Source organism: Quercus lobata, chromosome 5 (genome assembly GCF_001633185.2).
Source record: "Quercus lobata isolate SW786 chromosome 5, ValleyOak3.0 Primary Assembly, whole genome shotgun sequence".
In the NCBI taxonomy this organism is placed as follows: domain Eukaryota; kingdom Viridiplantae; phylum Streptophyta; class Magnoliopsida; order Fagales; family Fagaceae; genus Quercus; species Quercus lobata.
In genome coordinates this window covers 14,585,675-14,603,533 of record NC_044908.1, presented here as the reverse complement: position 1 = coordinate 14,603,533, position 17,859 = coordinate 14,585,675, and the positions used below count along the sequence as shown (strand labels likewise).

The window sequence follows — 17,859 nt, the reverse complement described above, 5'->3', positions numbered from 1 at the left end:
TCAAATATTTAATTTCTCCTCTCTTTCGTAAAACTTTCTCATAAAGACTTAAAATTCTGATTCATACCATCCATTACAATTGCTTGTACTTCTAGAAAACCATCGACTTTAAGAATGCGTGATAGTACATATATTCCTTAATTGATTTTCCTTTCTTGTGGTCTTTTTTTTCTTATTCTTTTTTTTTAATTTCTTTTCGAGGAACCTTCCTGAGTTGGTCTTTTATTTTTATTGGCTCGCCTCTCACAAAAGAGGATGCTGACCCGGAGAGAGACACTTTCTCCATCACTCCCAATAGTGTAATTGTTCTTCACTCTGGTTCTTTCCCAACATACCACCTATGTACAGACACCCTTCTGGCTTCCACCTCTCCGGCGGCGGCTAGTTTTCACAGCAGCAAAAACAACAACAACAACATAAGCAGCCTCCTCCAGCAGCGCAACCGGTACCACCTTTAAATTTCAGATTTTGGCCTCCAACAACTATTTCCTTAACTTTCCTTCAACAACAACAACAACAACTGCTCTTCATTTCAAAACAAAGCTATACTACTCGATCATGGAGAAGGTGGACCGCGCTGTCACTAACGCTAGACGCAACATAATTGCGGCCGGAGATAGTGTGACGGCATGGAAAGTGTCTCAGGATACACTGCTCATCCTCAATCTCGACTCTTGGTCCTCTCTTGGCTTTCCCATGCAGGAGGTCCCCAGTCTTCACCGCCTTATGCTCACTGAAGGGAAGGTACTGGTTTATACTATTATTACTCTATTGATTCTGCTTCAATTTTATGTATAATAGTCTTTATTTTGTTGTTGTTGTTGTTTTGGCTTATTAGATAAATGCATTTATCCATTGCTTTGTTGGGGTTCAAAGAGTTACTACATTGTATGATTTGGAAGTAGCGATCTGTAAGAATGAAGGCGTAGATAACTTCGAAAAGCTTGAATTGGGGCCTTTGTTGCGACACCCACTTGTCTTGCACTATTTTTCACTCAAATCTGATGCCACTGAAGTTTTTAAAATAACCGGTGAGGAGGTATTTTGTTTCCTTTGGAAGTATATACATAGGAAGAAGAAGAAGCAGAGTCAGAATAATGAGAGTGTTGAAGTTGAAGAGTCTTTGGATGGGAAGAAGAAGAAGAAGAAGAAGAAGAAGAAGAATAAGTATATTAACAATATTCAAGTTGATAAGTTTTTGAATTTTATTGCTAAGAGGCGTTCCGTTGCAAGCAAGGAAGAACTTTGTATACGAATTCAAAACTTGGGGATGCATGTTTCTGCTATTCAAAAAGCCATGAGCCCACAGACTGCTATTTTAAAGAAACCTGTAGATGCTACTTCTATTTCTCAGCGTGTCGAATCATTCTCCTCTGCACAGAAGGATTTTCGTGGCAAGAACATTAGATTTGCTTCATCAAGCTCCAATGACGATGAAGATAGTGATGATTCTAAGGATGCTAACTTGCCATCACAAAATGTTGCAAGTTCTGACCGAGTGACTAGCTGTCCTTAGCGGCTGAAATTGAAGAGATGACATGGCTTGGGTTGGAAGGTGAAGCGTGGGGGCAACCTGCTCCAGCTAGTGGCAGCCAAAGGCACAATGAGAGTTGTTATCAATATCCAAGTTCCACCATGTCTGCACCCTCTGAATCATCTAAAAAGAAGGAAACTTGTTATCAAAATAAAAAAGTAAAGTTAATCCAAACTTACAGATGATTCTTAGTTATCATTGTCTACTTGTAGATTTTCATCTCTTTTATCAGAAAACATTGGATTGTTATCTTTTAGTAGATGGTCATGGCTCATGGTTCATTTAATAGTCAGTCCAATATTTATTTACTATTGTAGGAGCAGAGCAGGCAAGTAACTATTCTGTCTTTTACTGGCTAAAATCAACATTATCCTTCTTTTGAAGGACAATGATCAAAAGAAATGTGACAGAATTAGATGAAGTTTTTGCAGCCATCATTCTAGATAGACAATTGGCAAAGCCATCAATATTCAACATGCGGATAAACTAATCTTTATGCCAGTTAAGATTGAAAATAAAAACATCAATTCTAGTAGTCTCTGAATTTGAGAACCAAGTGTTGAATAATTCTTGGGAAAGGTTTTTCTCAAATAAATCATTTGAGAATAGCTCTCTCTTCATAATGTGCTTCTTTCATTCATGTCTTTTGGTTTGACCTGTCTTTTCTATTCCCACATTCACTAGAAAGTTCTGCACAGCTCTGAAATTGCAGCTATTGTTGAAATTGGAATTGCATCAGTGTGCATCTTTGTGAGGCTGAAATATTCACAGAATCACATTAAGATCCCCAGAGAAAACTTTGTAAGGCAACTAAATCATAGGTTTTAAAATAGTTATTCCAGTGAGATTAAACTAACAATTTATATATAAAACAACCAAAAAGAAGATGAAGAAGGGGACCAACTTTGACCATGAAACTATATATGTATTTATCTCAATTGATATATGATAATAACATATTTAGCATATATTTCCTTTATCAGAATTTGCTCACTCTACCACTCTTCTTCCATGTTAGTCTAATGAAACCAGTCCTCGAAGCCTTCTTTTATACTCCAGTTTTTCTATCTCAATCCCCAATGAGAAACCAAACATGACACAGGGGCGGCTTGATGTATTTGGGAGCCTAAGGCGAAAATTGATTATCTTGTTTTAAATTCAAAATTACTACTAATTAACATAAACTATGTAGAATTTTTTTTCTTTTTTTTTTAGAAATTTTATAAACAAAAAAAATTTGACAAAATTTTTCATATTTGTTGATATGGTAGATTGATAATAGTAAGTAAAAGAGTGATGTTAGTAGTGGACTTAGACGAAAACTAGTAAAAATTTGCTAACTAAACTCTTATTATTGTTCTTATTTTTTTTTTAGAAGTACAACATTCACAATTTTTTTTACAATAAATCCTAGGTTTTAAGTTGTTTTTTTTTTTTTTTTTTAAATATCACTATAATTATTTTTTTCCATCAATAACAGGTTGTAACAACCTGCTACTTAGCATAATTGTAAAAGTGTTGTAAAAAATATTGTAGACGTTGCTTTTTTTCTATTTTTTATTTGTTTTTCATCTGGTAAAAAAATATTATTTTATTTATTGATTATAAATAACCCTATTGGTTAAAATTTGGGGGCTTTTTTTTAACTTGGGGCCTTAGGCGACCGTCTCTCTTGCTCCACTATTCAGCCGGCACTGACATGACATTAAAGATTATCCCTAGACATAGTATATTAAGCAATCGATATTTGCACTACATTCCAAACGAGGCATATGAATGACTACATCCTACTTGATGTTACTGTATGTAATTCAATATGCAAGATACTATGCACAGAAAAAGGAATTGATACAATCTGTCTTTTCCACATATTGCTCATCATAGACACGGATAAAGCCAAAGATTACTCATATATGATTTTAAACATATCAAGGTAGAACTTTAGATGGCTAGTAAATGATTATGCAAGAATTGCATTCCACGTGTCATGTTTCTCCCACCTTGTGATAAAGAAAAGCTAAAAATCCTTTTATTAAGCAGACTCATTCCTCAATTTTTCTTTAACCTGCCAAGATCCAATTAATTACAAAATGGAATTCATTTATCTGATAACATATATGCATCATGGATCATACTAAGCACACTTATGGCAACCTTCATGATTTTATCAAAGTGATGACAGGATGATTATTTGATTATCTTTCCCGGAGTTTGTGTATTTAATGCATGTCCATGTTTGATGTTTTAATCTTCTTCTGGCTTTATTTATGTGGTGTGGTGATAGGAAACTAGCAGCCAAGCTAGTTGATCCTATCTGATCTGGAGACTTCAATCAGGCTCTCATGGAGCTTGGTGCAACTGTATGCACTTCATTGAACCCAAGCTGCTCTTCATGTCCTGCATCTGGACACTGTCTTGCACTCTCAATCTTTAGACATGATAACTTGGTATTGGTTATAGATTTCCCACTTAAGGGGGTAATGGTCAAACAGAGACAAGATTTTTCTGCTGTATGTGTTGTGGAGTTACTGGGAGGTCAGAGAACATTAGAGGGAAGCCAAATTGACAGTAGAAAGTTACTGGGAGGTCTGGAAAAATTAGAGGGAAGACAAACTAACAATAGATTTCTTCTTGTAAAAAGGCCTGATGATGGTTTGCTTGCTGGCCTCTTGGAATTCCTGTCTGTCTTACTGGATGCAGAAGCTAATTTGGCCACTAGGAGAGAAGTAATTGATGACTTTTTGAAAAACAATTTCGGACTTGATACCAAACAGACCTGCGACATAGCTTTCAGGAAAAATGTTGGAGAGTTTGTCCATATTTTCTCTCACATTTGTCTAAAAATATATGTGGACTGTTGTTGTTACATCTAAAAGGTTTGTGCTTGCTCTCTCTTAAATTTTGTAACAGGGGTGTGCTTTTATGAAATAAATAGATTTGAATGTTGCTGTTCTTTGAGTAACAAATTATACTCTTAAATATGAAGCATTATTTGCAATAAATTCTAGTAGTCAGAATTATTGGCACTTAATGATGCATAGTATCATATTCATTATGCAATTATAATAGGTGATTTATAAAACCATATTATCATAATTAAGGTAAATTTTATCATGTCAATTGGAATGCACAAAACTATGGTTTCATCTGAACCTGACATGAGTAGCAAAACTCAAAATTTTCGAAGTGCTGCCTTGTGTTTAGAAGCATATAAATTGGAATGAAATCATTTGGAATTTTGGTGTGTTTGGACTTTGGATATGCTCAGCTCCCAGACACTTAGGCCTTTTGCACACTGAATTAGAGACCTGGAAAGCTCATTTTTTCAACACCCTTTTCCAGGCATTTCCATGCATTGCTGAGGTTTTATTCTGTCTCCATTGTTTTATTTTGTAAGATATTAGAAAAAAGAAGCGATGGTCCTGTTTTGGATGAAGATTTGTTCATTCTAACATCAATAATTTTCCAACACTTAGGCCTTTAGCACACTGAATTAGTGACCTGGAAAGCTCATATTTTCACCATACTTTTTTCCTGGCATTTCCATGCATTGCTGAGGTTTTATTCTGTCTTCATTGTTTTATTTTGAAGATCTTACTTTTGTTGGTGGGCCAAAGTGAAATTTATACCTTGCTTATATTTAGAAAAGGATACAAATTGTAACGCAGTATATTTTTTTAATGGAAATATCATTAAATATAGCTGCATATCTTTTTAGTGTCAAGAGTGTGCTTGTCAAACTTTTTTTTCCTTTCTTTTATTTTTATTCCTTTAGTGAAGGGGAGCTGATATCGGATTCGTAAGGGGCAACCCAAACTTTACCGATATAATAAATGGAAATAAGCTGGATGAATATATTTTATATTTTTTGGTTTTTTGGGATAAGAAAAAACACTCAATAACTTAAAGGATAGATAAGCTCACCACCTAAGTAAACCCAAAGGAATACAAAAAGCACCACTCCAAGGAATTTAGCTAAGGATACAAAACTATTTTGGCTCACCACTCTATGGAATACAAATTAACACCACCAAAGAGATACAGAAACTGATTCTCGCCACCCAAAAAAATCCACCCAAGGGATAAGAGATAATTTTGAAGAAATCAATCTTCTGAAAAACACACAAGGTTTTTAATTCTGAAAATATACTTTGATTTTTATTAGATTCAGCCAAAGGCTTAAATAAAGCTTGGAACAGCCCCCCAAGCCTAGGAAAATGAAAAATAATTATAAATACATTCTCTTAATCTGACCAAAGTCAGATATGACTCTTAGGAACTTAGAAACACAATAAATTACTTGTCGGCCTAGGAGAAATAAAACATAAAGTCTGATTCATCTTAGGAGACACTAAATAAAGACAAACTGACTTAATTAATAAAAAAAATTTAAAATAATGGGTTGTTATTCTAATCTTCAAGGAAAGTATTTGGGCTTGGATTGACATCAGGTTACACTTGCTGGATCTTGGGACACTCCAGTGTTAGGAGCTCTTTGAACTTTCTCCGCACATTCATGACTCTGCAATCCATGATCCTTGATTTCTTTCTCTTGGCATGAAGGTGGGGGGAACCAATTGTCTGGGATACAAGACAAAGAAACTATGACTTGGAACTATGTGGATGGCAAGGCCCTTTCGAGCATGGGATTGACATCTTCTGTTAGAAAGGTAGTCTAAATCCTGCACCTCAAGTGTTCCATGATATGGCAATGTCGAATTATAAAGTGATTGCAATAGGATGTAAAAATAGTGCTAATTATGCATATAAACATGCAAAGTTTTTGCTAACCCACTTCCTTTTTGAAATTTGCCATTTAGGCCATTTTGGATGTGCAAAAAAAAAATCCCTCTTTTTCCCCATGTTCCCTTCTATAAATTCATTGCTAATAATATGCTAATGTAAAAGTAATGAATCAATCATCTCTGCTACCCTTAATGTTTCCTCTCACAACCCTCCCACCCAAAACAATGAAAAAAAAAAAAAAAACCTTACTTTCTCTCTCTCACTCTGGGATTTTAGCCCCTCCCCGTGAAAAAATACGTTCAGTATCTGAAATAGATGAAGTCCAGGCACATTGATTTGCTGAAGTCAGATATGGTAGAAAGTTTAAGATACATCGGTCAATATCATCAGTTGTGGAGATGATAGGATTTGGTTATGATTCTAGCTCAATATAAGCAGTTGGATCTAAAATTCTTGCTTACTGTTTTCTTTTTTCTATTATCTTGAGTATCCATTTCAATTTCCAATAGGTTAGAAAACAATTCTACACCTTAGTTGGAAGTAGCTAAAATGCTAAATTAAAAAAACGAAAAAAAAAAAAAAGGGTGAAAGAGTCTAGTGAAACATCTTTCTATCTTGCAAGATTGATAATGCTACAATGTTCCATTGCAGTTGCAATGGGAACTTTATCAGACCAAAATGATAATCTATGAAGCAGATGATATGTTGGCTGGTATGGCAAAAGCCACCAACATAGATACATTATGGCTGATATGTAAAGGTGTCTGATATACTTTTATAAATGAATTTTGAGTTTTTTTATTCTAATAAGCTTTAGTTATGAAAGCTCGAATTTATGCGAAAACACAAGAGTTGTTTAAACCCCCAAATTAAAATTACAGCTCAGTTGATTTTATTCTAATTTAAACTAAGTACGGAAAAGAGTAAATGCGAGCGGATAAACAAGATAACTATTCTAAGCCATATTCATCAAAACACAGCAGTAAAATGAAAGCTATAAGGGTAGGGAAGAAGAATGCAAACACAAGATATCACGCCAATGTGTTATCGGAGAGGAAACCGAAGAACTCGGCGAAAAATCTCTTTGCCGCCCTCCAAGTGGTAAATCGATCCACTAGAGAATGAGTTGGAGTACACGAATAACAAAAGACCCTCCAAGCCTAGTCTATCCCATGTACTTGAGTCCTCCAAGTTTCTGCTACCAACTGATTTAACGAAGCCTTGTCTTTTCTAGCTCTCCGGATCATGCAATTCAGCCCAATTGCATCTACCAAACAAATGGCTTTTTCCAATGCTTCCCAGCAATACCAAAACCTCACTTTACACTGAAGATGAGTGTAGTAAGTGTTTGGCCTATCAATCTCTTAAGGATTTAGATATAGAGAGGTAGGAGTTGAGAAAAACCACAATGGATTATGTAGAGAATTGTGGGTATGACCATCTCTCATCTTAAGGGTAATGGCTAGGGTTTTCTCTTTGAAAATCACTCCTCTCAATTTGTGGATAATGTGGGTATATATAGTGTGAGTAAAGACCTGATGTATCAGATATGACAAATTAGTAAAACAGAATGTTTCGCGAGTATCTCGCGAGAAGGTCTTACACACGAGATACTCGCGAAAACCAACTATCACCATCTGTCATGACTCTTCGCATTCCAGTCATATGCTGAGCACATGCTTCACTTCACAGGAAGGCTTATTGAGAGCTACCCAGGAAAACAACTTTGATCTTCAATAAGTCTTAAGTCTTCACACACACTCTCTCACATACAACCCTTACAATGAAATCCCACATAAATATAGGATACAAAAAATTGAATAAAACTACAATCAAATTTGGCACGAAATTAAAGCCAACACAAATTAGTTGTAAATCACAACTTTACAAGTTAGAATGAAACAAAGCAAATTATGTGAATTTTAGACCCATTAGTTGCAAAATTGGAGCTTCAGTTCAAAATTATGTGCTTTTAATTAGGAGGTGAGTAATGGATTTAATTCTTAGGAAGGCATTTTCTTTTCCTTTTCATTCATTTTGGATTGGCGAACTCATAATATGTCATTCATATTTGCATTGTCAATTATTTGCTCTTAAATCTTTATCTCAATGCAGGTATTCACTATGGTTCAGAAACTTAAGCAGGAAAAGCTGTCCTTTAGTTTTACCCCATCAAAAAAAAAAAGAAAAAAGTAGAGCAACTCGGACAAAATAATATATCCCTGAACTGAGCATTTTGCATTACTCAAGAAAAACTTTTAAGATTGTTGTTTTTGCATTTATCTTCCAAAAACTGTGCGCATTGGCCATGCAACGCTGCAGATTCTGTGATAGCTGTTCCTTATAGCTTTTGTAAGTCCTCTTTATCATTTTTCATTTCAAAGTTGGATATGCAGGTTGAGGAATGAAGTTACTATTCCTTTGTCATTCAGTTATTTTATTTGATTGCGTTTTTATTATAGGAAATAAAATGACGGATTCCTTACCAAAAGTGTGTGATAGTTATTCATTAAATCCCATAATAACTATAGAAAAAAAAAGGTAAATTACGAATTTGATTCCTAACTTTTACACTGAATGTTAATTTGGTACCTAACATTTTATATGTGTTAATTTAGTTCCTATCATTTTGCTATTGTGTCAAAATAGTCTTTGCCTTTAAGTGATGGATGGAAAATATTAATGTAGCTAACAGTCAAAATAAAAACTATTTTTATGCCACATTAGATGACATGAACTGCCACTTGGAATAAAATTTAACAGAAAAAATTTCATGATTAATTCCTATTTTTATTTTTTATCCCACTTGAAATTTCATTGTTTAGTTTCTAACAAAACCAATGATTCAAACTTCACTCACCAATCAGTTCTGTAATTATTTTTATTTTTCAACAAAACAACGTAGGCCAAACAAACTAGAATTTTAATTTCCCTTGTCATTCCCTCACTTATCCACCTTTGTTCTCTGAGCAACCAAAAAAAACACTTCAATGTTTCTAATTACACAAAGTGAAGAAGCCTCAAATCTTTCACTGAACTAATCAAAAGCTAAAACATCCCTAAAACCTTCCCTTCCATTTTCGCTTATGTTTTATTAATTTATTTTTATTATTATTTTTTCTGTGCTTCAGAATCTCTCTCTATCTTTGAGTTCTTGCTATGCTTTGGGCCTTAGAGCACTAGTACCCCCCCTAGTTGCCATCCAGTTTTGTAAACTTAAACAATTTTTACAATCTATGAATAGTAAGTGGGTGAAAAAGTGAGTGGGAGAAAAAGTGAGAGAATAATACTTTTTATTATTTTATTAAGTTGTTTATATTGTTTTATTGGGTTGTATATAAAAATAAAAGTTGGGATGTATGATGAGTTGTAAAATAAGTTGGTAAAATAGATAAAGTAGTGTTTAATGATATGCAAAATAGTTTTTTTTGTGTGTGTGTGTGTGTGTGTGTGTGTGTGTGTGTGTGTGTGTGCATCTCCAAATGCTAATGTTCTTAGTCTACACAAGTGCTTTCGATTTGAAATCCTAGAAGCCGACAAATCTGAGTTTCAGTTTCAGTTGGAATTTACATTTTGATCTAGTTTTGTTTGGATCTATCTTATTGGAGCTTTACAAGCTGTGTGTTGTGTTGCATTTGATCTCTTTTTGAATTCATAGGGAATAGATTTGCTTTGGTGCTTGGAATTCTGATTTTGATCTCTATTTTGTGTAACGAAGACCTTTTTATTATAATTAGATGGATTAATGGAGGTGATGAAGATGAGTAAGAGATTTTAGGGATTTTGGTGGTCACCATGTCTCAGTTTTAATATAACTTTAAAAAAAAAAAAAAAAATTTGACATGGCGATATAGTTGTTGTTGTTGTTTTCATTGACACATCAGCCTTTTTCATTCAATAAATAATGATAAGGACTAAATTGATACAGTATTAAAAAGATTAGGAACCAAATTGATACAATTAAAAAGTTTAAAACCAAATTGAGATATGGTGTAAATGATAGAAATCAACTTGTAATTTACCCCAAAAAAGAGAGTGAAAATTACACAAAAACCAACGAATAAGAGCATTAGCAGTACCAAAAAAAATGCCATTTTGATACATGGAAAAATTATTTTAACACACCACTTTTCAATACACCTTACATCAAATATCTTATTTTAACACATCACCCATTAAAATAACTTAAAAATTAGTAACTTTTTATCTATAAATAAAAGCATCAACACTGAAACTACAATAACATAAAACCCAAAACCCATCCGAAAAAATCATCACCCATCAGAACACCCAAAACCAACCAACCAGATAACCCGATACCCAAAACCAATCGAAACTCAAAACCGAAGACTACCATTGAAAACCCACAACCAGAAAGGGATGAGAGGATCGAAACTCAAGATCAACTCCACCATTGAAAACCCATGGAGAGAGAGAGAGAGAGAGAGAGAGAGAGAGAGAGAGAGAGAGAGAGAGAGAGAGAGAGAGAGAGAGAGAGAGAGAGAGGAATAAAAAGCAAGAATTTTTTTTTTTTTTTTTTTTATCACATATGCCGTATCCTCTAATTTTTAGAATGTTATTATAGCTTTGTGCCAATTTTTTTGAGATTTGATACTTTTGATATCTGTTGTTTTTAGGTGTTTGGTGTGTTAAATGCTAAAAATTTAGCACAATTGATGCTAATGTTCTAAGCCTATTCTGGTATGAAATTTAATATATAAATATATATATATATATATTAAATCAGGTTTGTTTTATATATAATTTTATTCAAGCACGTGAATTTGACATTTATTAGAATCTAATATTTGCGAGAAATAATGTCAGTTTTTTTTCCATCTTTAATTTTTTTTTAACATTTAGCTATTTTTTATAAAGGACAATGATATTAATTATAAAATAATTTTTTAAAAACCAATAATTATATAATTTTTTAATTTATAAATAATTGAATGTTAAGCTAGACATCATATTCTATCCTCAAATCAAGGGAAAATGGCTAAATATCCTTTATTTTTAAAGTATGTAGCAAAACACTCATCTTTCCAAAGTATCTAGTAAAATTCTTGTGTTTTTGAAATTTGATTTTAACAGAATCAAGTTCAGGTGCTACTCGACTTTAGCAATATCAAGTTATTCTATGCATATTTTGTTGCTTAATTTTAAAAAAAAAATACACATAGAACTCGATTTTGAGGATATTGAGTTTTACACAACTCAATTTTATTAAAATTGCGTACCAAAGCAGATGCATTTTACTAGGTACTTTAGAAAGAGAAGTAATTTGCTACATACTTTAAAAATAAAAATAAAACATTTAGCCATTTTTCCCCCATCAAATCATGTTATGTCAAATTATGAAATACAAATTTATTGTTCTATTCATGTGCTATAACCATATAGTTGCATAAGAATAATTATTAATTACTTATTTCATTACAATTTTTTTGTATTCCTTGTGATGCTCATTCTAATATTTTCAGTTTCCATTTTCTAGTTTCTAGGGGTAAAAACCCACAACTTTACATTCCACCGTATTTTTATGTAATGACTATATGTCATGAGTTAGAACTCATTGACTTATAGCTATTTTGTACTAAGATAAGTAATTAATTATTGAATCCCCAAGCAGAACACGAAAGCACTAAAACATTTTTTTTTTTTTTTTTTTTTTTTAAAGAAGAAAGCTATAAGCCTATAACTTTTATTAGGTAAGAACAGCCAAAATCAGCTAAAATTACAGAATTAAAACTTGAATATAAAGAAATATGACAATAAAGTATAAAAGGCTGGATTTTTTTTTTTTTTTTGAAGTCTCCAAGAATATTACAGCCATTTATTTGCAGCTTCATCGGACATCAGAACATGGTTCTAACAAAGTTGATAACCACATTCTAAATATAGTTTTAGCAGCAATCTACTTATCCCTTAACGTTCTATTTCTCACCATCAAATTATCGTAAGCTGCACAGGAGAATATTAATCTTCAATGATGGATTGCAAAAGATTCCTTCAAAGGACTATGCCATCCAAAAATTTATATCTTACCAACAATAGGGATGACAAGCAATATTGCACATTTCATAGAAGAAAACTATAAAGAGTTTATTATTTTTCTTCAAAAAAACTGAATATGTTTTTTTTTTTTGGGTGCATTTTGAGCTAATGCGGCATGATTGGGTTTTAGTGGGGTAATTTAGTCTCACCAATTTTTTTAATCCACGCATGCATATGTCCATAATTTTAAAATAAGGTGGTTTGCTCCAAGTTAGATATCATGCATGTCAGCATTCCGTTAAGTCATGTAGGAGATAAACTAATGGACTTAAAGAGAAAAACTTAAAATAGAACGTTTTGCAAAGTTTTAATGATGAAAAACAATTTTTTAAAAGTTTAAAGATGAAAAATGAACTTTTAATGGAGTTCAAGGCAAAAAACAAAAACAAAAAAACCGACATTGCCTCTATATGTGTGGCAACTCTAAATTTGTAGAAAATGTTAGCCTAAGTCTTGTGGTGGGTACGTAAAACAAAAAGGCAGAAGGAAAACAATTTAAAAACCCATTTTCTACCAAGGTATATTGATATGAATATGTGCATGTGGAAATGGAGAAAGAGAGGATAGAGGTAGGATAGAGGATCTGCTTGTTTGTGTGGATTATCTGGATGTTTGAGGCACCTGTAGATACACATAAGCACACAAGGTTTTTGCATAATTTTGTCATTTGTGAAACACTCTTTGGAACAGCTTTGGAAGCATTCTTGCTCATATAAAATGATTTGTGAATCCGAGAGGCATTCCATAAAACAAATGCTATAGCAGACTTTTTGCGGCACCCTTGCCTCTAAGGAGCACGCCTGAATGCATCGTTGAAAGCACTTGCTATCATATGAAACATAGTTTTGGGTAGATGGAGAGCTGTGCTTGATTGGGAAGATATAGGCTCCGCTTTGCATTATAACTGACACAACTAAAATCCACACTATCTTCCTCAATGCAATTCTCCTCATATTATTTCCACACTTACGTAGTTGAAAGTTTTCCTTTCTCAGCCGTGGACAATCTTAATCAGCTTTAACCCTTTTATATTGTGTAAGTTCTTTGAAATTTTCCATTTTAGATTCAATATTGATTTACTCTCTTACAATCAACCTTTCTCCAAATATAGAGATGTCAACTATATTAAAAAAAGAAAATCATTAATTTTACAATTAATTGTTGCTTTTGAGTTTATTTAGTCTCTATTTTAAGTTATGTCTCTTACATATTATGATGTAATTATCGAGTGACTCTGTACATATATTATATTCCTATCTGTAAGCGACTAAATCTCTCGTTTGGAAATAAAGTCGAACAAGTGAAATAGTTTCGCAAATGCGAATTTGTATTGATGATTGTGTGGTACAATTCTCTGTGATTACAAAAGAGTTATCCTCTGATTCGATCTCCTTAAAGATTTGTTGATTGGATTTGTGATGATGTGATTTTGTTTTGAACACAAGATATTCTTCAATTTGGTTGAGGAATGGATCGAAGATCTTTGGAACAGAATTACAATGAATCTCTGGCTATGAGCTTGTTAGAAATTCTTTGTTCTTCGCGTTCTTCGTGTTCTTCGTGCGTTCTTCGTCTTCGAAGGTTTGTGGTGGAAGTTCTTCGGAGCTTTAGAGGCTTGAATCCGTTGAGCTTCAATGATTTGTGGTTGTTTGAGGTTTCTGGAGGCTTTTGAGCTTGATTCCAGTGAACTTTGAGATCTAGGCAGATAGTTTGGATGATTCTGCTTCGAATGTTCTTTGTATTTGAAGATTTGTGGTGGAAGTTCTTCGGGGCTTTGGAGGCTTGAATCCGTAGAACTTCACTGATTTGTGATTTGTTGATGTTTTCGGACCTTTGAGCTTGATTCCCGCAAACTTTAGGATCTAGGCAGATGATCTGGATGATTCTGCTTCGAATGTTCTCCAATTTTGGGGTTGAAGTTCTTGAAGGCTTTGAGGCTTGATCTTCACAGAGCTTTCTCCCTTCTGAATTTTTTGGTCCTCCTAAATGTCTCAGGAAGGCTTCTATTTATAAGAGTTTTGGGGTGGGTGAGCGACACGTGGCGAAACTTGATTGGTGACACATGTCACGGCTTGATTGGTCCGCTTAAGTCATCGCTTACACGTGCGAGGTTGCTTGAGTCATCGCTTACACGTGCGAGGCTGCTTGAGTCATCGCTTACACGTGCGAGGTTGCTTAAGTCATCGCTTACACGTGCGCTGATGCGTGATTGGCTCTTGCATGACACTTGGCAAATTTCTGTTGGCTTCTGAATAGTGATAGCAAAACCTAGCAGCAATACATAGTGCTTTGTAATTGGCTGTATTTTGTGGGCTTGGTAATGTGATGTGTCAGCTTGTGATAGGTCGGGAATTTTCCCTCTCTACAGATGATAAATTATTAATTATCCTAAAAGCCTAAAATGTTAGAAAAACATGAATTTAAGCATTTAACTGTTAGGACATATGTGGAACTTGTTAGAACATATGTCATGTAGAATTGACTAATTCTTTGACAAAATGTACTTTACTTGTAATTGGGTAGATCTAAGATGTGTTTAATACTTCAAGGGACAAGAGTTCAAGTCTAGTATTGAAACTATGCAAGTCTGTCCAAGAATCAAGTAAAAAAGTGTTGTTCATTAAAACTCGACAGATGTATCTATCAAGATTTAACGTTTAATTCTTAACAGCTCTCGACAAAAGTTGAATCTATTGAGAATTATGAAATTCAGATTTCCAGATCTGTTTTTCACGCATATCTAAGCTATTTGTGTAGGGTTTTTTTTTCTTCTCACAACCCTAAACATATAAAACGATTATTTTAAGGATCGTCTAAGGTGATGCAACTTAATGCAAAATGATTATTCACTCAAATTGTGACTTGAGACAATTTGCCATAGTTCATCTTCTTTGTAGAAGCTACTGCGTCTATGTACCAAGGGTTTTGTAACCAAGGAGCTTCTTGATCTTCATCGTCTAGATGAACTGAAAAACTTTGCAACCACCATCTTTCTCAAGTTGGTGTGTTAGTCACGTACTAGGATCCGTGTATCGATTGGTTAGTCATGTACTTGGAGCCATGCATTGAATGGAAAGATTGTCACTACATTGCAAGTCCAATTGGGTATTGGGGTAAGGGTTCAACTGTAGGTTGATATTAGGTACTAGGATTCCTTTTACTTATAACCGCTTGTTTTGATAATAGTGGATTCTTGGGAGTGATGACCTTAAATTCACTTGGTGAGGTTTTGTCTCGACGATTTCCCCCATTCATAAACAAATCACCTATATCAAATTTAATTTCCGCTACATTTAGTTATTTGGTGATTTGTTTGTGCTACTACGCTCATTGCATGTAATTGAATCTAATTAATTTCACTTGGCTAAATTAATTGATTAAGTTACCAAAACGGTCAACACATTCTTGGCCTATCAAGTGGTATTAGAGCAGGCACATTCTAATTAGAGTTAATCTTTGTTATGTGATCCATTGACCTCTGTTGTCATGGCTGCAAATGGCATGAAAAGAACTTTTATTTCAAATACTTCTTACTTTTCTAATTTCTATTTGATTGAGTGTTTCAGAAATTGCAAGTCTAAAAGTTATTTGAAATCCATATTGAGGATCATTGAAAAAGGTCTTAGTATAACAAAGAAGAAACTAGACTATCTCAGAATGATAATGTGCAGAAGAGTTCGTCTGAGAAGGGAAAAAGCTAAAGGCTTTGTTCATAAATGGTAGATGACAGAAAACACCATTCCTACTAACTTATCATGTAAGCATGAGGTATGCTTTATGATGAAGTCTGCATTCAAGGTAATGGACACTTGTTTGTGATACCTTGACAGTGGATGCTCGCGACACATGACTAGAGACCGCTCTCTCTTTAAGGTTTTCGAGTCCAAGAAAGGAGAAAATGTCACCTTTGGCGATGGGAGTAAATTACAGATAAAAGGGAAGGGAACCATCTCTCTACTTGGACTGCTAGACATCTTAAATGTGCTATATGTAGAAGGTCTGAGGGTGAATTTGTTGAGTATAAATCAGATATGTGATCAAGAATTTATGGTGCTGTTCTCAAAAGGGAAATGCCTTGTGTTGAATGAGTATGGGAAGAAACTCATAAGTGGGGTTCGCACTCTAGATAACTGCAATGGATTGGTACTTGATACTGATATTGTGTACAATAGCATTCTGTTGCCAAATGAAGACCTATGACACCAAAGGATGGGACATGCTAGCTACAAACATCTTTCAATTGTATCTAAGTATGAATCAATTTTGGGGATACCAAAGCTCAGTAAAGTGAACAATGTTGTGTGTGGACCGTGTCAACTTGGGAAACAGACAAAAGCAAAACATCCAGGTACTCAAACATCAGCTACATCGAGGCCTTTGGAGTTACTACATCTGGATCTCATAGGAGTAAATCACAGATAAAAGGGAAGGGAACCATCTCTCTACCTGGACTGCCAGATATCTCAAATGTGCTATATGTAGAAGGTGTGAGGGTGAATTTGTTGAGTATAAGTCTGAGGGTGAAGGTCTAAGGGTTTGAGAAAAATTTGAAGATTGATTGAAATCGAAATGATCATGGTAAAGAATTCGAGAACTCTTATATGGAATCCTTTTGCACTAGATCAGATATATCTCAAGAATTCTCTGCTCCTATTACTCTTCAGCAAAATGGTATAGTATAAAAAAAGAACAGAGTCATTCAAGAGATGGCTAGAGCCATGTTGCACAATGAATGTTCAAAATGTGTATAAAATACTATGAACATTTAGACCCCAAATTTCCATATTATCAATTCAAGCTTATTATTAAACAGTTAATGTGCAAAATATAAACATAAGCATATAATAGAATTGATAAACAATCTAAACCAAATAAAATCACATCCACAGCAAAAATTAAATGGCAAAGATTAAGGGAAGAGAGATGCAAACACAAAGACAACACAACGATGTGTTATCAAAGAGGAAACCGAAACTCTCGACGAAAAACCTCTCCACCGCCTTCCAAGCGGTAAATAATCCACTAAAGAATGTAGTTGGGATATATGAACAACAGAAGACCCTCCAAGCCTAATCTACCTAGTGTACCCAAGCCCTCCAAGCTCCTACTCCAATGAGGTTACGCCGAACCTATTTCTTCTTTAGCTTACCGGATTCCGTTATAACCCATAGCATCAACCAATATGAATTGATTCCTTCCGAATTGCTTCCCAAAGTACCAAATAGCCTTCTCACAGATATGGGTATGGTGAGAAAATGATTTAGTTAAAGAACCTCTCAAGGATGTAACAATAGAGAGGGTGAAAGTTGAGGAATTTGAAGAGTCACTATGTAAAGATTGTGGATGAGTCAATCTTGTTTTTCTCTACGGTTTCTCTCTCAAAATTCTCTCTGGAAGTTCTCAATATTTCGTGGGTATAAGGGGTATTTATACTAGAGTGAGATAGGAATGCGAATAGTCAGTTTTTCCATAACAGAGTGGACTGGCGACTTGGCTGAGTTGCGAATCCAAGCCGCGAGCTA

At 34.2% G+C, this 17,859-nt stretch overlaps 1 protein-coding gene and 1 pseudogene across 1 annotated transcript; both read left to right on the top strand.

Moving 5' to 3' along the window:
• The first annotated feature begins 223 nt into the window (after positions 1-223).
• LOC115992274 (protein NO VEIN-LIKE-like) lies at positions 224-1,815 on the top strand. The gene is made up of 2 exons (XM_031116425.1): positions 224-744; positions 839-1,815. Exons 1-2 carry the CDS (start codon positions 559-561, stop codon positions 1,514-1,516), a joined length of 864 nt encoding a protein of 287 aa, XP_030972285.1. The 5' UTR covers positions 224-558; the 3' UTR covers positions 1,517-1,815.
• A 1,986-nt stretch (positions 1,816-3,801) lies between these two features.
• On the top strand, positions 3,802-16,537 carry LOC115990022 (annotated as a pseudogene).
• The last annotated feature ends 1,322 nt before the right edge of the window (positions 16,538-17,859 follow it).

Coding starts and splice junctions, on each gene's coding strand:
- LOC115992274 (XM_031116425.1), top strand. CDS start 559: ATGGAGAAGGTGGACCGCGCTGTCACTAACGCTAGACGCAACATAATT. Junction 745..838: donor TTATGCTCACTGAAGGGAAG/GTACTGGTTTAT, acceptor TTGGCTTATTAG/ATAAATGCATTTATCCATTG.